An 18,397-nucleotide genomic window follows, 5' to 3' on the forward strand; every position below is an offset into this window, starting at 1 on the left:
ATGTTTATAATCTCTAGATAGTTATTAAATGCTTTTTAGATGAACATAAGCATTTCCAAAAATGAAAAGAGGTGGAAAGAAGCATTGTGTTTGATTCACTAAATGTAGAAATATTTCACCCAATGAAATATATATGTTGCAATAAACATACCATGTGACACACAAATATCAATATTTATGATTTTATTATTAATATTTTCTTTTAAATTAAAAAAATTAACTAATGGATTATACTAAGATTTGAATTATAACCTACAATTTGACACCAAACTTAATGACATACATTTATAAATTGATTGATTGATTGATTTAGTGTTTTATGGCACAAAGCAGCTAGGCTATCTGCGCCAAACGTCCGGTAAAAAGGTAAAAATAAATTAAATGTAGTAAAATACAGAAAAGGAAATGAAGGTAAAACAAAACATCATTGAAAAACAGAAAAAGAAGAAAACCAATGTTGACAACTAGTCTACAATGGTAAGAGAGAAAGCAGAGTAAAAGAAGTTGTAAAGTACTTACTCTAGCAAAATGGTAATGATCATAACCCTCCAGGAAGACTAACAGATAAGTTCAAGAACCACCGTCAGTCACCTGAAGTTGGCCTTTCCAGTCCTAGTTCCGGGTTATGTGTCATAGCAGCCATTATCAAAATGTAAAATAATAGAAGTTTTAAAAGACATATAGCAAAATCGTAATAATGAGTAGCCAAATGTCCAGTAAAAAGGTAAAAGTAAACGAAGGTAAAAACAAAACAGCAATTAAAAACAGAAAATTGCATAAAACCGATGTTGACATCCAATCTATAAAGTTGTAAAGAACTTCTGTAGCAGAATGGTAACAATCATAACCCGACAGGAAGACTAACAGGTAAGTTCAAGAACCACCGACAGTCACCTGAAGTTGGTCTTTCCAGTCCTGGTTCCAGGTTATGTGTCAATATGGCCAGTACCAAAGGGTAAAGTAATAAAAATGTTAAAAGTGCAGCAAAATTGGAATAACAACTCGCCAGGATGACTAACAGGTAGTTCAAACAGCAGTATCAGTCACCTAAAGTAGGCCTTTCCAGTCCTGGTGTCGAGTTATTTAATGTTCTGGCCATTTTTAAATGTCAAATTGAACTAGAGAGAATGAAACTGTAAAAAGGGAACCACAATTAAAAAGGTGTAATGAATAAATATCCAACATTTAAATGAGATTAAAAAGATTAATGACCATTAAAAAACTAAAAACTTTATCAAGGTGGACAGTGTCACCATCACCAAAAACACTGTCCAATGTTACAGATAAACACTGGAAAAAAACATGTTTAAAATATTGCCGTTGTTGAGAATCGTAACGATGGCAAAAAAGTAAAATGTGGCTGATAGTGATTTGAGTGTTACACAAACTACACACTGGTGCATCAGTTCCAGATAAAAGAAAACAATAAGTTAAAAAACTGTGACCAATGCGTAGTCTAGTTAAAACAATTTCCTCCTTCCGAACCTTACGGAAACTAGATGGCCAAAGCCTAATTTCGGGTTTTATTTGAAAAAGCTTGTTGTCGCATTGCTCACTCCAAGTGGACTGCCAGCTGGCACAGAGCCGACCCTTGAATACAAGACCATAGTCCATGTACGGAATAGGCACAGTGGTGATAGTGCCAGAGCAGATAGATTTAGCTGCCGTGTCTGCAAGCTTGTTCCCACAAATACCAACATGGCCTGGTATCCAGAAAAACTGGATAGAAGTAGCAGTTAATGAGAAATGGGCCAGTCAGTTTTGAATATCAGCGAGAACAGGGTGTGAGCCAACGTGTAGCGATTCCAGGGTCAGTATAGTACTAAGCGAATAAGTATAAATAGTGCAGTTGGAGTACTGCTCAGCTTCAATATGATCCAGGGCAAGAGATATGGCATACAGTGAACACAGAAGCTGTAGAGGGGATTTTGCGTGCAACCACCGAACCGCAGCAAACCATAGCAGAGCCCACTGAATTATCTGATTTGGAACCATTTGTACAAATGGGAACAGAATGATTGTTTAAAAGATGTTCATTAAATAAATGACGGTACTTCCAATCTGGAGTATCTGCCTGTTTCAGATGACTGAAAGAAAGGTCACATTTGGAGGCTGTAATAAGCCATGGTGGGATGAGCTGACCTGTGGAATCTGTAATGTTATCCAAGGACAGACCCAAGTCATCCAATTGTGCCTGGATGAAAAGGCCAAATGGAGCAATGGCAGATCGTCTGTTCTCAAAAAGTATGGCCCACTGAGGAAGGAAAACACATCCTCAGGTGGGATGCTTTGGTAAGGAACGAAATTTCAAAGAATATAGTAAAGATAGTTGCAAACGGCAAAGATGCAGAGAAGGTTCATGAGATTCAATGTATAAGCTTTGAACTGGAGAGATGCAGAAAGCCCCAGTGCAGAGTCGAAGTCCTTGGTGATGAATGGGGTCTAGCATCTTTAAGGCTGAGGGTCTGGCAGAGCTATAGATCATTGATCCATAGTCGAGTTTTGATCGAATAAGAGCACGACATACCTTTAACAGAGAACATTGATCTGTTCCCCAATTGGTAGAGAGGACACAAAGGATGTTCAGTGCTCTTGTGCATTTTACCCATAGCTGCTTTAAGTGTGGTATAAAGGTCAGCTTACAGTCAAAGATAAGCCCCAAGAACTTGGTCTCAGGGACCACTGGCAGCAAAACTTCACCGATATGAAGTTCAGGATCAAGGTGAATACCCCGTTGGTGGCAAAAGTGCACGCAAATGGTTTCAGAAAGAGAGAAATTAAAGCCGTTCTCGATAGTCCACTTCAGTACACGATTGAGGGCAGTTTGTAGTTGCCGCTCAATATATCTCATGTTCAACGACTGACATGAAATGTGAGAGTTGTCGACATACAGCCCATTAGCAATAGTGAGAGGGAGTTGTTCAGTGATGGCATTTATTTTTAGACTGAAAAGTGTGACAGTCGAAACACAGCACTGAGGGACTACAAGTTCCTGTACAAAAGAACGGGAAAGTGTCGAACCCACACAAACTTGGAATCTCCTGTCCATTAAAAATTTTTTAATAAACATGGGTAAATGGCCACGTAACCCATATGTATGGAGGTCTCACAAAATACCATACCTCCATGTTGTGTCATAAGCCTTCTCAATGTCAAAGAATTTTGATACAAGATGTTGGCGTTTGAGAAAGGCTTCTCTGATTGATGTTTCAAGTCGAATTTGGTGGTCTGTAGTGGAGTGCTGTCGTCGGAACCCACACTGGGTGGGCGAGAGGAGGTTGTGTGATTCGAGGAACCAAACAAGACGAGAACTAACCATCCTTTCTAAGGTTTTACAGATACAGCTCGTCAAAGTAACTGGATGGTAGTTTGAAGGAACCTTGGGATCTTTCCCTGGCTTAGAGAAAGGTAAAATAATAGCCTGGCACCAGGCGTCAGAAAAAACATTCTCCTGCCAGATCCAGTTGAAGACGAAAAGAAGGACATCAAGAGAAGCAGGAGATAGATGGTGCAGCATGTCATAGTGTACATCATCAGGTCCAACAGATGTACTGCCAGACTGATGAAGGGCCATTTTCAATTCCACCAGTGTAAAGGGGCAATTATAGTCAAAGAGACAGTCAGTTCGAAAAGAAAGAGGTGAACCCTCTGCCTGAGTCTTGATGGCCAAGAAGATGGAGGAACAAGCAGAAGTGGTAGATACCTGGCAAAAGCTTTCACCTAGAGTATCAGTGATGCTCTGGACATCAGTTACCTCCTGACCATCAGAGAGTAAGATTGAGAGGGAGACAGAATTGTAGTGCCCACTGACCTTTCGAATCCTGTCCCATATGACCTTGAAACTGGTGGTAGAAGATATGCTAGTTGTGAACTTAATCCAAGATTCCTTCTGGCTTTGACAAATTACCCACCTAGCATGCGCACGGGACAGATGGAAAGCGACGTGGTTCAAAAGTGTGGGATATCTACGAAAAGTATCCCAGGCCCATTTTTAAGCCTTCCTTGCTAAGTGGCAAGCAGGATTCCACCACGGACGAGGATATCATGGAAAACATGTTGAGGTTTTAGGAATACACTGAGCAGCTGCTTGTATAATACAGCCAGTTACCACTGCCACACAGTCATCTATTGATGGCTGATTCACGATGGCAGGATCAAGTTCTGCGAGAGCAGTGAAAGTGGACCAGTCTGCCTGATCCAGCTTCCACTGGGGCACGTGGGTAGGGTGGCATCAACCATGGCCAGTCTCACTCAAAAGTATAGGAAAATGATCACTGTCTAGTGGATAATTGTCAACCCTCCATGAAAAATGGGAGAATAATGAAGGGGAGCAAACTGAGAGATCAATAGCGGTAAAGGACTGACTAGGTGCATGAAAATAAGTGGAAGAACCAGTATTGAAAAGAGAAAGATTGTGATCAGAGAGCATACGCTCTACAAAGCGACCCCTCCTATCAATAACAGCACTTCCCCAGAGGGGATGATGTTCAGGAGTAGAAAGGGAGACAGCAACTGTTCAACGAGAGCATCAAGGTCTGATTGCTCATATGTCTCTCCAGGGGAAACAAAGAGAGAACAAACAGTGATGGTATGACCCAAGGAAACACGGATGGCTATGGCCTCCAAGGGTGTGTTGAGTGACAAAGACAGGGTGGGCACATGCTGATCAACCAATCGTGCCACCCCTCCATATACTCGTCCATCACACAGTCTGTCATTTCTGTACAGAGAAAACTGCCGAATGGTGACTGTATCAGCAGGTTTTAGAAATGTTTCTTGCAAGGAAAGACATACAGCATGGTAGAAAGCAATTAGTGTTTTGATATCATCCAGGTTAGAACGTAAACCTCGACAGTTCCATTGTATCAAGGTGGACATTTTTAATGACGGGTAGGCAAATTGGCTGGAGAACCCTTCTGTTTACGACCACGTCTTTTTTCCTTACTGTCCTTAGTCGGAGGAGGTCTATCAACCTCCATGGATCCTGCTCTGGGTCGATTGGGCAGGTCTTTGTTATTGGAAGGAGATTCCAGTGATTGAGGACGTGAACGAATGATTGTTTTGCCTTTTGGAGTGGGAAAAAAAGATGTATCAGAAGAAATGCCTGTATTTGAAACTGAAGGATGTGGATCTTGAGGTTTGTTGGAATGTATGGGAGGAACAGAGATGGGTGTGGAAGTCGAGTAATCAACCTTTTTAACCATAGAGGTCAAAAGGCTTTTCATTTGTTTTGAAAATGATTCTCTTGGAGGCACAGAGAGATCTGTCTGCACTCCCACTGTAGTTGTGGAACGAAGTGCAGCAGCATATGTCCAAGATGGAGTGGCGGGCAGCAATGTTCGAGCCTCAGGATAACTGATGTTATGAGTCGTTTTCAAACGCTGCACCTCTTTTAACTCCAACCATTTTAAGCAAGAACGAAAGTAGGAAGGGTGAGAACCATTGCAGTTAACGCAATGTGGGTCCATGTCACGCTCATAGGCATCGTGGTCCTTGCCACCTCAACGAGCACATGTCAGGGAACCACGACATGATGTCTTTGAGTGGTCGAACCTCTGACATTGTGAACATCGGAGAGAATTTGGAATGTATGGCCGTACCCACCTGCCTTGATGGTGGCAGGTGCACGTGATGATATAAATGTCAAAACGAGGGTATGTGTTGGCAGTGTAACACCATCTTTGCGAGTAGAGATGCGCCTCACTGCAGAAACTCCTTGAGTGGAGAGACTAGTGAGAATCTCTGACTCGGGGACATTCTTCAAATCCCTCTCAACAATAACTCCTCATGATGAATTCAAGGTTGCATGAGGGGTAACCTCAATAGGTATATCCCCAATTGCCGTTGAATTCAAGAGGAGTTCACTGTGGTGGGTTGTGGATGTTTCAACTAATATGTCTCCAGATTGAAGCTTCTTTACTGACTTTGTAGAGCCAGCAAGACCCTCTAGTCCCTTCTGAATAAAAAAGGGGGACAATTGCCCTAAAAGTTTTTCTGAAAGAGAATGTAATATAAAAAAATGAGGTACGTGTGTTACAGATGTTGAAGATTGCTGCTCAAAGTCTTCAAGATGTGGTCGCTTACCTATTGATTGTTTTTTCACTATTTTATTTAAATTTTTTGAAGGAGGATCCATAGGAAAAAAGAAAAATTTTGGTACCCACTGACCCCACCCACCATGGAGCCCTACAAAATGCGCACTATAATGTCATGCAAGGACAATGCAGCAACGCCAGGGTTTCGTGAGCACTATACCCAAACACCAGCATCAGGCACTATGTCCACAGCACCCGTTGAGAACTTCCAACACTGGTACTTGGTTGACTCTAGCCCAAGTGGACCAGCCGACTAACCCAAGGGGGGCCACCCAAAGGCCGCCCATCTACAGGAATTCAAGGCCAAAGTGGTGTGTTATGGTTGGACCCCTCAACCACCAGGATCCTCTCCTCCCCTTCACGGGTCGCCATGCACGGCAAACACATGGGTGGATGTTTAGATCCCAGAGAAGGTAACCAGACAGAACAGAACGTTTCCTGGGAGGTCCCCTCACCATGTGCAGGAATCCACACCTAAGGGTACATTTGTAAAACAGTAGTTCAGTAAAATTTTGAATGCGAGTCAACAAACTCAATACAACTTGGCCTTTGACCCATGACCTATAGAGATAGGATTAAAAAGGTTATTGAAATGCTTTTGTAAGGAAAAGCTAACTAAAAAGATTGCTAAATTAGTTGCAAAACTGTATACTGCATATTATATCTGAAAATAGTAACTGCCAAACTTAGGCTTAACGGTGTTTGCAATAGGTTACAAGTATTTATTTATAGTATTGGGTGTTTTTTATTAATTTTACAAACAATACAATAGTTGAGACTAGTTTAGGATTTGAGCATTTTCATTTTGTAAGGTGAGATAGGTGCAATGAATAGGTTTTACCTGGAAAGTCTGAACTACTATGAACTTTTAAGGAAGCTAGTTATGAGGAAGTTAAATTTTTATGTATAACCTGCATTGCAGGTTGGAGGAAAAGTTAGAGGCTATCCTAACTAAAGCAGCGAATATAGATAATGAGAAGAATAAACTGTGTGAAATGATAGCAGGACTTGAGGAGCTTAAGCTTTTACTTGCAAGGGAGGTATCTTCTAAAATTAAGAATGACATAAAGGAAATTAGAAAAGATAGTATTAGGGTTAAAAGCAGTGAACTTGTTTGTAAAAACCCTATTCTACTGAGCAACAGATTTTACCTCTTCACTTATGTATATGAGGACCTACTGGAGGGAAGGAAAGCAAAAGAGTTAGAGAAAGAGATGAATTACGACCTTAAAGATGTTATAATAATAGGTGATTTATTAGGATGGCATGTAGATAAAATAGTCAGTGGGGTAAATATGGAGAAAAATGGTTAGATTATGTTACCCTGAGGCACAGGAGGAAGACATAACTGACAGAGTAAGAGATATAATGAAGGAACAGTGTATTCTTAGTTGTGCACATAGGGGTAACAATGTAAGGAGGATTCATTCAGAGGAGCTAATTAACAAGTTCAAAGGATTGATAAAAAAATGTTAACACAAAAGCCATAAATTAATTATGTCAGGGATACTGTCAAGAACTAATTCTGGAGATGAAACCTTGGGTTGGTCACTAGCAGTAAATGCTAGGTTGAAATTACATGAATAATCGCATTATTAACTTCTAATTCTCAGATATCTTCACAAACCTCTAAGTATCAATTATGCTACATATTTAAAAATCTAAATTTCATATACAGATTCAGCTAAAAAACAAGCTATGGTATGTTTTATGTCAAAAGTTTAACTAGCTTAGTTTTGTGCATAAAATAATTTACCTGCATGTAAAAGTATTGGAGGCAAAGGACCATCGTTATCTGATATGACAACTCGTCTTCGCTGCATAGTTCTACGAGATCCTCTTTTTCGTCTTCCAGCTGCTACTATAGAGTTTCCACCTGTTTCAGGGCCTGATTCTCCTATACAAGAAAATTGATTCACCAGAAAATTAACAAAAATAAACTGCAATGAAAGATTGGAATAACAATACAGAAATTTTGCTTTCTTCTAAAGAAAAACTTTTGTACAGTTATATATATAATACTTTTTAATTTTATTCTTATATACTGCACTATACTCAAAGAAAATGTAAAGCATGTGAAATTACCTAACAGACTGCAAGCCATCTCAACACAATACAACACCAGCTGCACACTGTTTAATTAATAAACACGATTATTCATGACAAACATACCAGTAACCTTCATCTGGACACGACCATGACGCCTGACTGGAATGGAATGATAATCTGAAGAGTTGTCAAGATCTGTTAACTCACCACCAGGACGGATACCATCAGAAAACATAACTTGTTTTGGTTCTCTACGGGGCTTCTCTCCCGCTGAGATACAACAAAACAAAACATTGTTTGTACAAAAATTCACTTTTACTAACAAAGTAATCAGCAAGAAAGAGATAAAAAGAAAATCTGAAAAATTTGAAGCACATTCTACTTGAAAAACAATTTTAGAAACCACTGATCAATATTTATCTGTAAATGTTTAATAGCAAATAAAAATTGTTGCTTATAAGTCTTCTGCCAGTGGTTTCAGTCAAAACAACTAATACAGTTATCATGATGAAAGCTATTATTTAATATAAAAATAAATTAGCATAAGAAATATTTCCAAACTGCTTCATTACAAACCCTTTGAAAATAATGCTAATATACTAAAGTGGTGATATTATATTATAAGTGATATGTTTAGTAATTTGGTTTGAACATTTCAATATATTAATTTCTTTCACCAATACAGCCACATTCTTGTAATACAATCATATACACAAAGTCCATGGCAGTCAAACAAAAGCCAGAAATAACAGTGAAGTTTAGTTACATGACAAGTCAAATTTTGTAAAAAAAATTTCTATTTGTATACTCATCAATATAATCAAGAAATGTATTTCTTGAAAATAAATTGTTAGCAAATAATGAAATATCAATCTATAAAACATATAGAATTATTACATAAGCACTGAAATATTCCCAAGTATATCTACTCTAGAATATTTACCATCAAACATGATGTCAGAAAAACATCGGTTCAAAAGTCTTGAAAAAACATAACAGAAACCCTATAACCTGAAAACCTTTGAAAAATAGACCCTTTCAAAAAAAACATTAGGGTTATAAGGTGTTTATTATTTTGTATTTCCCATCAAATTAAGCCTGAAACAAGACAGTATGCATATCAACTACTCAGCAATATTTATTTTTAGTTTTACTTTCATAGGCGTATTGATGTTGAGTGCAAGTAGAAAATAATAAAACTAAAAGTGAGATAATTTATAGCCTGAGAAACTTTAACTTATTTGGCTTTTAAATTGATTATTAGTACTCTTCTAAGGCTAGAATGGGTATATAAATTACAGTAAGGAATGTCTTAAAGTATGAAAAGCAAAAATAATTCCTTAAAAAGTATATCAAATAATTATTAGTAGTATATTTTAAGTTTTACTGCAACATACATACTATTAAACCTAGAATTATTCTTCCACAATTCCAGCTTAAAGAGCTGCTAGGAGATAAACAACCTCACCTCTTTTGAGGACTCCTATAGGTACCAATACTGTCAGAGGAGACCTATTCAAGCTGCCATTATCTTGCTGCAGAGGTGATACTGTGGAACAGTATTCTTGTGGATTGTTAGGGTCAGGCTGTTTTTTTGTTTGACCTTCTATAGATGATTCACATGGTAGAAATCCTGGAGATGTAGGTGCAGAGCTGGATCCTGAGTACAGGGGAGATACAGTTGAATTACTAGCTCCAGGGTTTGGACTTGCTGGAACACTACTGCCAGTCAATCTCTCAACTGCTTGAACTAAAGTAAATTGTACTGATGGTAAGTAAATAAATAACAAAATGTATCATATTTTCCAAAGAAAAGAAGTCACAAGTTACTTTGCTGGCAACCATTAAATAGATATAAACACATATGACTTTAAGTCTTAAATATACATTTACGTTTCCAAATATTAAACTGACCAGTCCAGTGACATACATCAAACTAAAAGTACAAGCTAGTACATCTTTTGAAAAATAACTTCACTGCTAATAACAGTTAACAAAAAAACCAGTCTTGAAAAATAACAACATCATATGTTTAAATTAACTTTTTAATTGAAGTGCATATTCATAATTTCAATTCTCATTTTACCAAGACTGTGGTTTAACTAAACAGCAGAGGAAACTGAGATGCTGTTTTGTTACTGTTAAAAAGGATTCCTCTTAGCAATGAACATGAAGCTTGTGTCACTAAAAAGCATCAGAAACACAATCAAGTCATAGTAATTACTTAGAACTATAACACTGATATGACACAGATAAAAGATTATAATAATCCAATCAATTTTCAAGATAAGCTTCATTTACAGGATTACTTTAATTATTACTGTTCAATGTTCATATATGTACATTTAGTGAAAAATGTTGAAAAATGTCATTTGAGACTGAGGTTGCATATAAAATAAGTATTAAAAACAGTGAGTTTCGCTGAACATTTAGGTAGAATTTATGTGATTCAAGCCTAACCTTTAATTTATTCACATTATTAAAAAGTTAATTTTCTCTATTTTAATTCCTTTTATACTTAATACACTAAGCTCCCTCTGTCTGACTATCATGAAAGTTCCATTCATGTTATCTGTACCTTACTTTATTTGTGAAATATATATCTTAATTTTCTCCTATTTTTATCTTTGTTATTTTCCTATTAGTTTGATTTCTTTATTATCTAATTTTGTTTATAAATGTTGGCTCTGCTATGAATGAAATTTATAGACAATATGTGCAAGAATATTAGAAATATAAATTGTATACAGACCCTCATTAAACTTCTGAATAACAAAATGTTTTGTAAATATAAATTGCATTCTAGCTTAATTCAGTTCTTATTAATACTTAAAATACAATAAAAGTATTGCACATTTTTCCATTAATTTCTCTTTATTTGAATGTACTAATCTCCCTACAATTGGCAAGGAATAATTTCAATAGTTCAAATTAGAACACATTAATTTTTAATGTTAATTTTCTAAACAAACCTTCAGTAACATCAATGGTTATTTCACTAATTATTACATTCCAGATGCAATTGAAAACAAAAGGGTTTTAACATTAAATGGCATTGTTTTTAATAATAGAGAATATACCTTTATTAAGGACTGCAAGACAATTATGACACACCCTGGCTTCTTTATTATCAAGGTAAATCAGTCGTGTTTTCTGATTACAGCAATGGGCACATAACACCTAATAGAATTCAACAAAACGATTATCAAGTATTTGGGTTTTTTTCTTATAAAAACAAAAAAAGACATTCTTCTTTTCAAAATATCTTTAATTTCACTGTGATATCATTTGAGTTCTTCTTTACTACACAATACTAGAAAGGAATATGTTTATGTTTTTCTTTAACAAAATTTACTCTAAGCCAACTCCATAACATCTCTTTGAAAAAGGTATCTATGGAGAACATTCTTCATTGTTAGAATAACTGGGCTCAAGAAAGTAGATAAAACTAAAAATTTGTCCTTAACAGATAACTCTATTTTGTTTTTAACTCACAAATATAATTTAAATTATAAAAAATTACCAACTCATACTAAACAAGATATATTTATCATGTCAGTTCACGAAAGTCCCACAATGTTTTCAGTTAATGGATGTTAATAACATAGTTTTATATGTAAATACAACCAGCAAAGATCTTGAATACAGAGTTTTCTAATTTTTCAATTACAAAAATTTAGTTATTTACAGAATATCAGTACTATTTTAAAATTTGTAAAATGACTGGATAAGACAAAGGACAAGAAAAAAATACATTTTAATAATCATTTAAAATTCATGGCTAATTAGATTTATATAGAAAAAACTTGTAAAAATTGTATTTTTTTTATTAACAGCCAATTTGCAAAGAAATGCTTTTTTGCTTTTATATGTATTGACTGGCTTTTAAAATTAATTTGTTGCACTATTGAACTTGTGTCTACAACATTTATATCAACTGTAGATCAGTATAACACATGAAAACTGCATCAAGAGCATTTTTAATATGCACTGGAATTAGGGATGTCATCTTCCAACATACAACCTCTGTCATGGTGGTTATCACTTTTTCCAAACTTTATTCGTAACCAAAATGTTAGATAGAAATATAAATATAGATTAGAACATATTTAGATATGGCTCTGTGTGCTGATATCAAAATATGAAATATTTAATACCAAAAATTGTACTAATAAAATTAATAGCCAATAATGCAATAGCTAGATAGTCATCTTGTGTAGGCTACAAAGTAATGGAATATTTCATCAAATTGTGGTCTGTTGGGAATGCTTCATCAGTGTTAGGTTATGTACTGTCAGCTAAATAGCTACCTCTGAAATGGTCAAGTAAAGCACTCTTGTGTACCTTGTCCACATCTGGATGTCTAAGTGTTCACATTTAAATTGGCAGTGTTATTACTACTACAAGCTTCATTAGGCAATAAGTACCAACAGTAAATATATACAAGTTTGTTATTTTATCACTGACTCCAGGTTGTGTACCATAATACAGGCTAAAAAATTTCTTTATAAACCACTGTACTGTTTTAAACAATTTTGGCTTTCTGTACAGTACTATCCCTACAATTAGCCAGACATTTTTGTTGTATTGCTCAACAAATGACTGGAAGTTTGCATTTATGGAAGTGATCCATATCTAGTTGTTTAAGCATTTAATCAGTCAAATGTTTTACAAGATTTATCAGCTACAGTCCAACCCCAAAATACTATGATTTCAGCTTCATAAACAGTGTATTTTGTATTACACTGAGCACTACTGTTTGGACAGTTAGCAAAGCACAAATGTGTCTGCATTTCTGAAGTCTGAAAACTTAATTACACCACCAGATCAATATTTTTACTTGATTTGATATAAAGGAAGCTGTTAACAAGCATCAGGACATTAATGGCTATATGGCTTCCATACTGCTTGTATTTTTTTGTTCATCCTTGTATCCATTCCTTAAGCCCTTAATAAACTTTTACCAAAATACAGCATTTGTAGTTTAAAAGAAAGAAAGAAAAAAAAAAAAGCAGTGTTAATACTTTCATAATACAGCAAAGTCACAACTGATCTTCAATCTAAAAGTTGAGTTGCACTCAGGAAGTACATACTATCTGAAGAGATACATTTGGACTGTATGTATTTTCTAACTGTATATAAGCACATGTATGTATTTTTACATATTTCCAATCTTTACGTGCACACAAAGTAACTCATGAATTTCCCCTAACACAAGATTTTTTTCTTAAGTTTGAAAGCAATTTAAGATTGTTAAATTACTTTTTATAGGTAAGAAAACAACAGATCCATGCTATTACAACACAATGGCAACAAACAGGAGAAAAAGCATTACTTTTTGGTCATTTATTATCTGTAGAAAGCATGACAAATATCACTAACATATCCTAACAATAAGTTAAAACTTTAAATCAAAACTTAAAAGTTTGAAAAAAGCCTTAAAGATGCAAGAATGAATAATTTTTCTAAAATACATCACTTGTTATCTATGGACTAACCTTTCCACATGCTCGGCAATGATGTCTTCTTTTAATCATTGTAAACCTGGTTTCACAGTGCATGCAGCTTGCTGCATCAATATCAGGTATCCAGAAAGGCTTTATTTTACCTAACATTTGTTCTTCTTCACTCAATCTTGCACACACGTTTTCTAAGGAGGACCGTTCTTCTGCTAAAAAAAAAAGCTTAATGTACACAAACTTTATTAGCTCTTTATAATATTCTCATAGCTAAAACTGCCTATGAAAATAACTGCTAAATTAAATAATTCAACATGTTTCAATTACAAGTACTAGCCACAAGTATGTGTTTTACATTAAACTTTAATTAATTAAAAATAACAGTTTTCTCTCTACTTCTTTACTTGTTTTCGTTATAAATTATTTAGTATGAAAGACTATCAAACAGATTAATATTATATTACCATAAATAAGGTCCACAACATGGGAAGACCCGCTATATGGACTAGTGGATTCACCTGTTTCAACTGCACAAATTTCATTAGTGACCGAAATATCCTGTTGATGTTCTGGAGATGGTGTTTCATCAGAGTCTGAAGATATAGGAAGAACTGACTTGGGAATAATAGGAGCTCGTAAGGGAAGATTGAGGAAAGTTGGGCGTTGAACTTTAGGCTGAATGACTTCACCAGTTCCTTGAGATGTATTTGTGGATAAAGGAACAGATGCATTACAATCATCAGGTGATTTCAATCTGTCAGAAGCATCTTTAAGTTCTGTATTTGTAATGTCACAAGAACTTAAGCAATGCTCTGGTGTCAATAAAATATTTTTATTTTTTGAAAATGTTTCACCATCATCTAACAAAACAGTTGAATCTGATGTTTGTTTAACTGGACTCACAGTTTCAGATTTTATTTCATTACAACTGTTGCAATTTAGTGAAAACACATTTTGTGTTACTTCACACATATCATTATTGATGTTTTTTTCTTCATGTACAGAATCACTTGTATTATAACTTTCTGCAACTAATTTTGAATCATTTCCTTCAGTATTGACAGCATCTGGCATGCACAGTTCACGTTTTTCTTCTTTGACAACAGACTTCTCTATAGACCAGTCCTTATCAGTTGACTCTTTACCACAATGGCCATTCATAATTGATTTATTTACAGAATGGTTATTAACATCACAGTTGGTAATGTAGCAGTTGTTCATTGTTGACTCTTCAGTAGAGCAGTAGGTCTCATTTGAATTTTTTGTACAACTATTTGTAACCAATTTTTCATAACTGCTAAAATTTTTATCTACTGAATAATTATGTTGACTGATGATTTCACTTTTTATAGACAATGAAATTTCATTTTCTTCTTTTGCCAAACTGTCACTATCAGAAGTATAAAGACTATCAACCTCATTCACTTCTTTTAATTGGCTTTCTTCAGTATTGAAAGTTTCCTCAATGTTACTATTTACATTTTTTTCACTGTTCTCTAATGTTACATTACTTAAATAGTGTTCTATTTCTGCTTCACTAAGGTCTTCATCACTTAAATTGCTAAATCCTTCTTTCACCTGAGCCTCACATCTGGGTTTATCAGACAGAAGACTTAAATTAGAGTATGTATCAATAATGTTAGGCAATTGTGTTTCAGGAAGAAAACTGTTGTTGTAAGATAAATCTTTGTTATTACAAAAGAGCTCATGTTGACTCTGAGTATCATTTTTCACCTCATGATTTTGCAATGTGTTACCATGGTTGTTCTGATTACTTTCAGCAGTGATATGAGACTTTAACTCATTATTAATGCATTTTCTTTGAATATCTGAAACCCCACCTTCAAATATATGTCTAGAATATTCCAAGTTTGTTGGGTTAGAAATATTCTGAAAACTTCTAATGTCAATACTTTCAGTATCTTGTTCTTTAGAAGAATCATGAAGAGAATGAAAACCACCTTCAGTCTGTTCAGTAACTACTGGATCATTAGATTTTGTTTCTTCTTCATCTTTTAATAAAGTTGAATTAGTTTCTGCAATTAGACTTACATCTGATGATTTTGCATGACCCTCACTGGTTTGGAAATCGTATCTGGTTTCATTAAGATAAATATCATTACTGTCGGGTGTAACTGTGATCTGTGCTAAACAAAATTCTTTGTTGTCTACACTGCTAGGGATATGCGAGTTTTTACAACTGGAACAGAGTTCAGAATTCATACATTCATCATTGGTATTGATTTGACCTTTGACTGACTCAGAGACACCAGAGTAAAAAAATGAATCATCCATCTCATCACCCTTATCTTCAGTTTTGATGTTGCTGCTGGGAGAAAATGAATAACAATTCACTACTGCAGTACTGGAGGTATTTACATCATTTTTAGAAAAAGTGTTTAACATCTGATCTGATGAATGTAAATTAATTTCGTATTTTACATCTTGTGTGTCTTTTGTGTTTAAAACGTTACTGGTTTCTGCTGGAAGTGAAACACTAATCACTTCTTGATCTTCCTCTTTAGAGTAACCATTTATAATGCCTTCTTTATTATTGCCAACCTGTAATCTTGATGCACAATCACTGTTCAAAAGAGAATGGTCTTCTAAGTTAGTTGGTTTTCCAAAAGCTGAACCACTTAAACAAGTCCAATTACCTATTGTAGTTTCACTAGGGGCTTTTCTCAGAATTTTATGCAATTGATGTGTTTTTATCATGTTTGAGTGACAAGCAGAAATCAAGGGATATTTTATGCTTTCAGCATTCTGTGAATGAGGAGTGGGCAAAATATTGGATGGAAATGTTGAAACATTTTGTAAATATTCTGGTTTTGAGCCTGTAGAACTATTAAAATGAGAAGGGACTATTTGTTGATCTGTCTTGGAACATTTTGGAGATGTATTGTGTGGATCATTTTTCTTAGTTACAGTATTTTTTGCATTATGTTCCATATAGTCAAATGAGTCCAAAAGTAATAAATTCTGATCTACAGATGTAAGGGATGTATGATTTTTCAGGCTTTTAATTTCATCAACAGGAGAAGAAGGGTTTAAAGTAGAAGTCTTCAAGCTTGTTGCAAAGTCTGCCTCAGTAAGATCAAATTTATCTGCATACTCTGCACGGCAGTAGTTTTTTGGCAATCGACAATTAGTAGGTTTCTGATCTCTTGAAGGTATATTCAAAACACTTTTTCTTTCAAAAATGCCTGAGCTATTTATGTTTTTCCCATGTTGTAATCCTTGCAATTTTTGAGATTTCCAAATATCACACAGAACTTTATCTTGCTGATCTGCAAAATAACAGAAAATGTTATCAATGAGGCAGACAATAACAAAATGTAATGTCCTACCTGATAAATCTGTCTCTTAAACTTTAAAGCAGAACTAATTACATTTATAACAAAGTCATAGAATACTAAACACTACAAGCATAAAATATATTAATATATAAATTTTAATTATGGCATGAAATGTGCAGTGGTCAGCTAGACTTTCTTGGGCAGTTGTCAACAACATTCCAAGTATAATTAGATTACACACAATACCATTGTTAATGAACATAAATATAAAGTGCCCATTTTATTATTCTGAATAATGCTATTATCAACATTTGATATAAGTATTAAAGAAATGATGCACTGTTACATATTTAATAATCAAACAGCACATGTAGCTGTGTGAAACATGTTTTAACAGCGTTCATCAGGTAATTTAGTTTGTTATTATAGGCAAACACTGTTAAGATTTTTTCTAACATAAAACAACTGCAGACACATACAGGGAAAATATGATAATTTGCAATAAATAAAACTCTTCTTAAAATAATTCCTTCTATGTTAATGAAAACATAATTTATTAACCTTTGCTCTTCACACAGTTCTTGCTTTAATTATAAAGAACATCACTTTCAATACACAGCTATGTTTTAAAAGTGTTATAGCACATAAAACTGATACATTTTCAGCAGTATATATGCACACACACACATATTTAACATTATTTATTTCTTACCCTCATTTTCCTCAAACTCGTCCAGAACCTTGTCCAAGTCCACTGTAAACTTTTCCATCTTCAATCAGCTGACGATGTGGAGTAGTGTCATCAGATCACATAGCTAAGTGCATGAACCATGTATTAAAAAAGAAAAATAATCAAAAAGTAAAATACTCAAATTACACCTTTAAAGAAATATATTCATTGTACATCACAAATTTACACTACTGTGCATAAATTAGAGACACCACCATTTAGTCTCCTATACTAAAGGTGTCCTGGATGAAAAATATTGTTGTAATAACACCAATATAAAACCTTTATTTAAGTACTTCAAAAAAAATCATGGATTTGGTTTAAAGTAATAATAACACAATGAGGTGTAAAAATGTTAGAACTGATAATAGTTATGTTTCTAAAAACTGGGGTGTGTAGCTTTCATGTTGTAATTTTGTGGCTATTATACTGATGTCAAGTATCTAAGAGAATTCTACACATTTTTTAGTTTCTATTGTAAAACTACTAAAATAAATTTTTTCCTTGATTGTTACAATTATTATTTGGTATTGTGAAAAAAGATACAATTTCCTTGGTCTGCAAATCTGGCACGATTCTACTTTCAAGTATGAAATATGGCTCCAAGACCCATAGTTTTTAATGATGTATAACACAACACAATAGGTCTAAATTAGAGACAAACATTCATAAGTAAATGCAATATGTCTCTACCAAGTAATCCAAACACGACCAAGTTTTACACAAGAAAAATTATTAAGGACACACAGAAATCTAAAACTGTCT

At 34.7% G+C, this 18,397-nt stretch overlaps 1 protein-coding gene across 16 annotated transcripts in view; it reads right to left on the bottom strand.

The window, feature by feature from the left end:
* LOC143245084 (uncharacterized) overlaps positions 1-18,397 on the bottom strand; it is a 63,528-nt gene that overhangs the window by 33,451 nt on the left and 11,680 nt on the right. For 12 of the 16 annotated variants that reach the window (XR_013025464.1, XR_013025463.1, XM_076490935.1 and 9 more), the window contains 7 exons: positions 17,615-17,717; positions 14,068-16,893; positions 13,643-13,815; positions 11,225-11,324; positions 9,613-9,894; positions 8,268-8,414; positions 7,852-7,992 (listed from right to left, as the gene is read on the bottom strand). Coding sequence is in view for 14 of the 16 variants with exons in the window: in XM_076490935.1 (XP_076347050.1) it covers positions 7,852-7,992; positions 8,268-8,414; positions 9,613-9,894; positions 11,225-11,324; positions 13,643-13,815; positions 14,068-16,893; positions 17,615-17,672 (3,727 nt within the window). In the remaining 2 variants the exon portion in view is untranslated. The remainder of the gene's footprint in view (positions 1-7,851; positions 7,993-8,267; positions 8,415-9,612; positions 9,895-11,224; positions 11,325-13,642; positions 13,816-14,067; positions 16,894-17,614; positions 17,718-18,397) is intronic. The other 4 variants (XM_076490941.1, XM_076490940.1, XM_076490943.1 and 1 more) reach the window with 3 other exon arrangements.

The sequence above is a fragment of the Tachypleus tridentatus genome, chromosome 2 (assembly GCF_004210375.1).
Source record: "Tachypleus tridentatus isolate NWPU-2018 chromosome 2, ASM421037v1, whole genome shotgun sequence".
NCBI classification, from domain to species: Eukaryota; Metazoa; Arthropoda; class Merostomata; order Xiphosura; family Limulidae; genus Tachypleus; species Tachypleus tridentatus.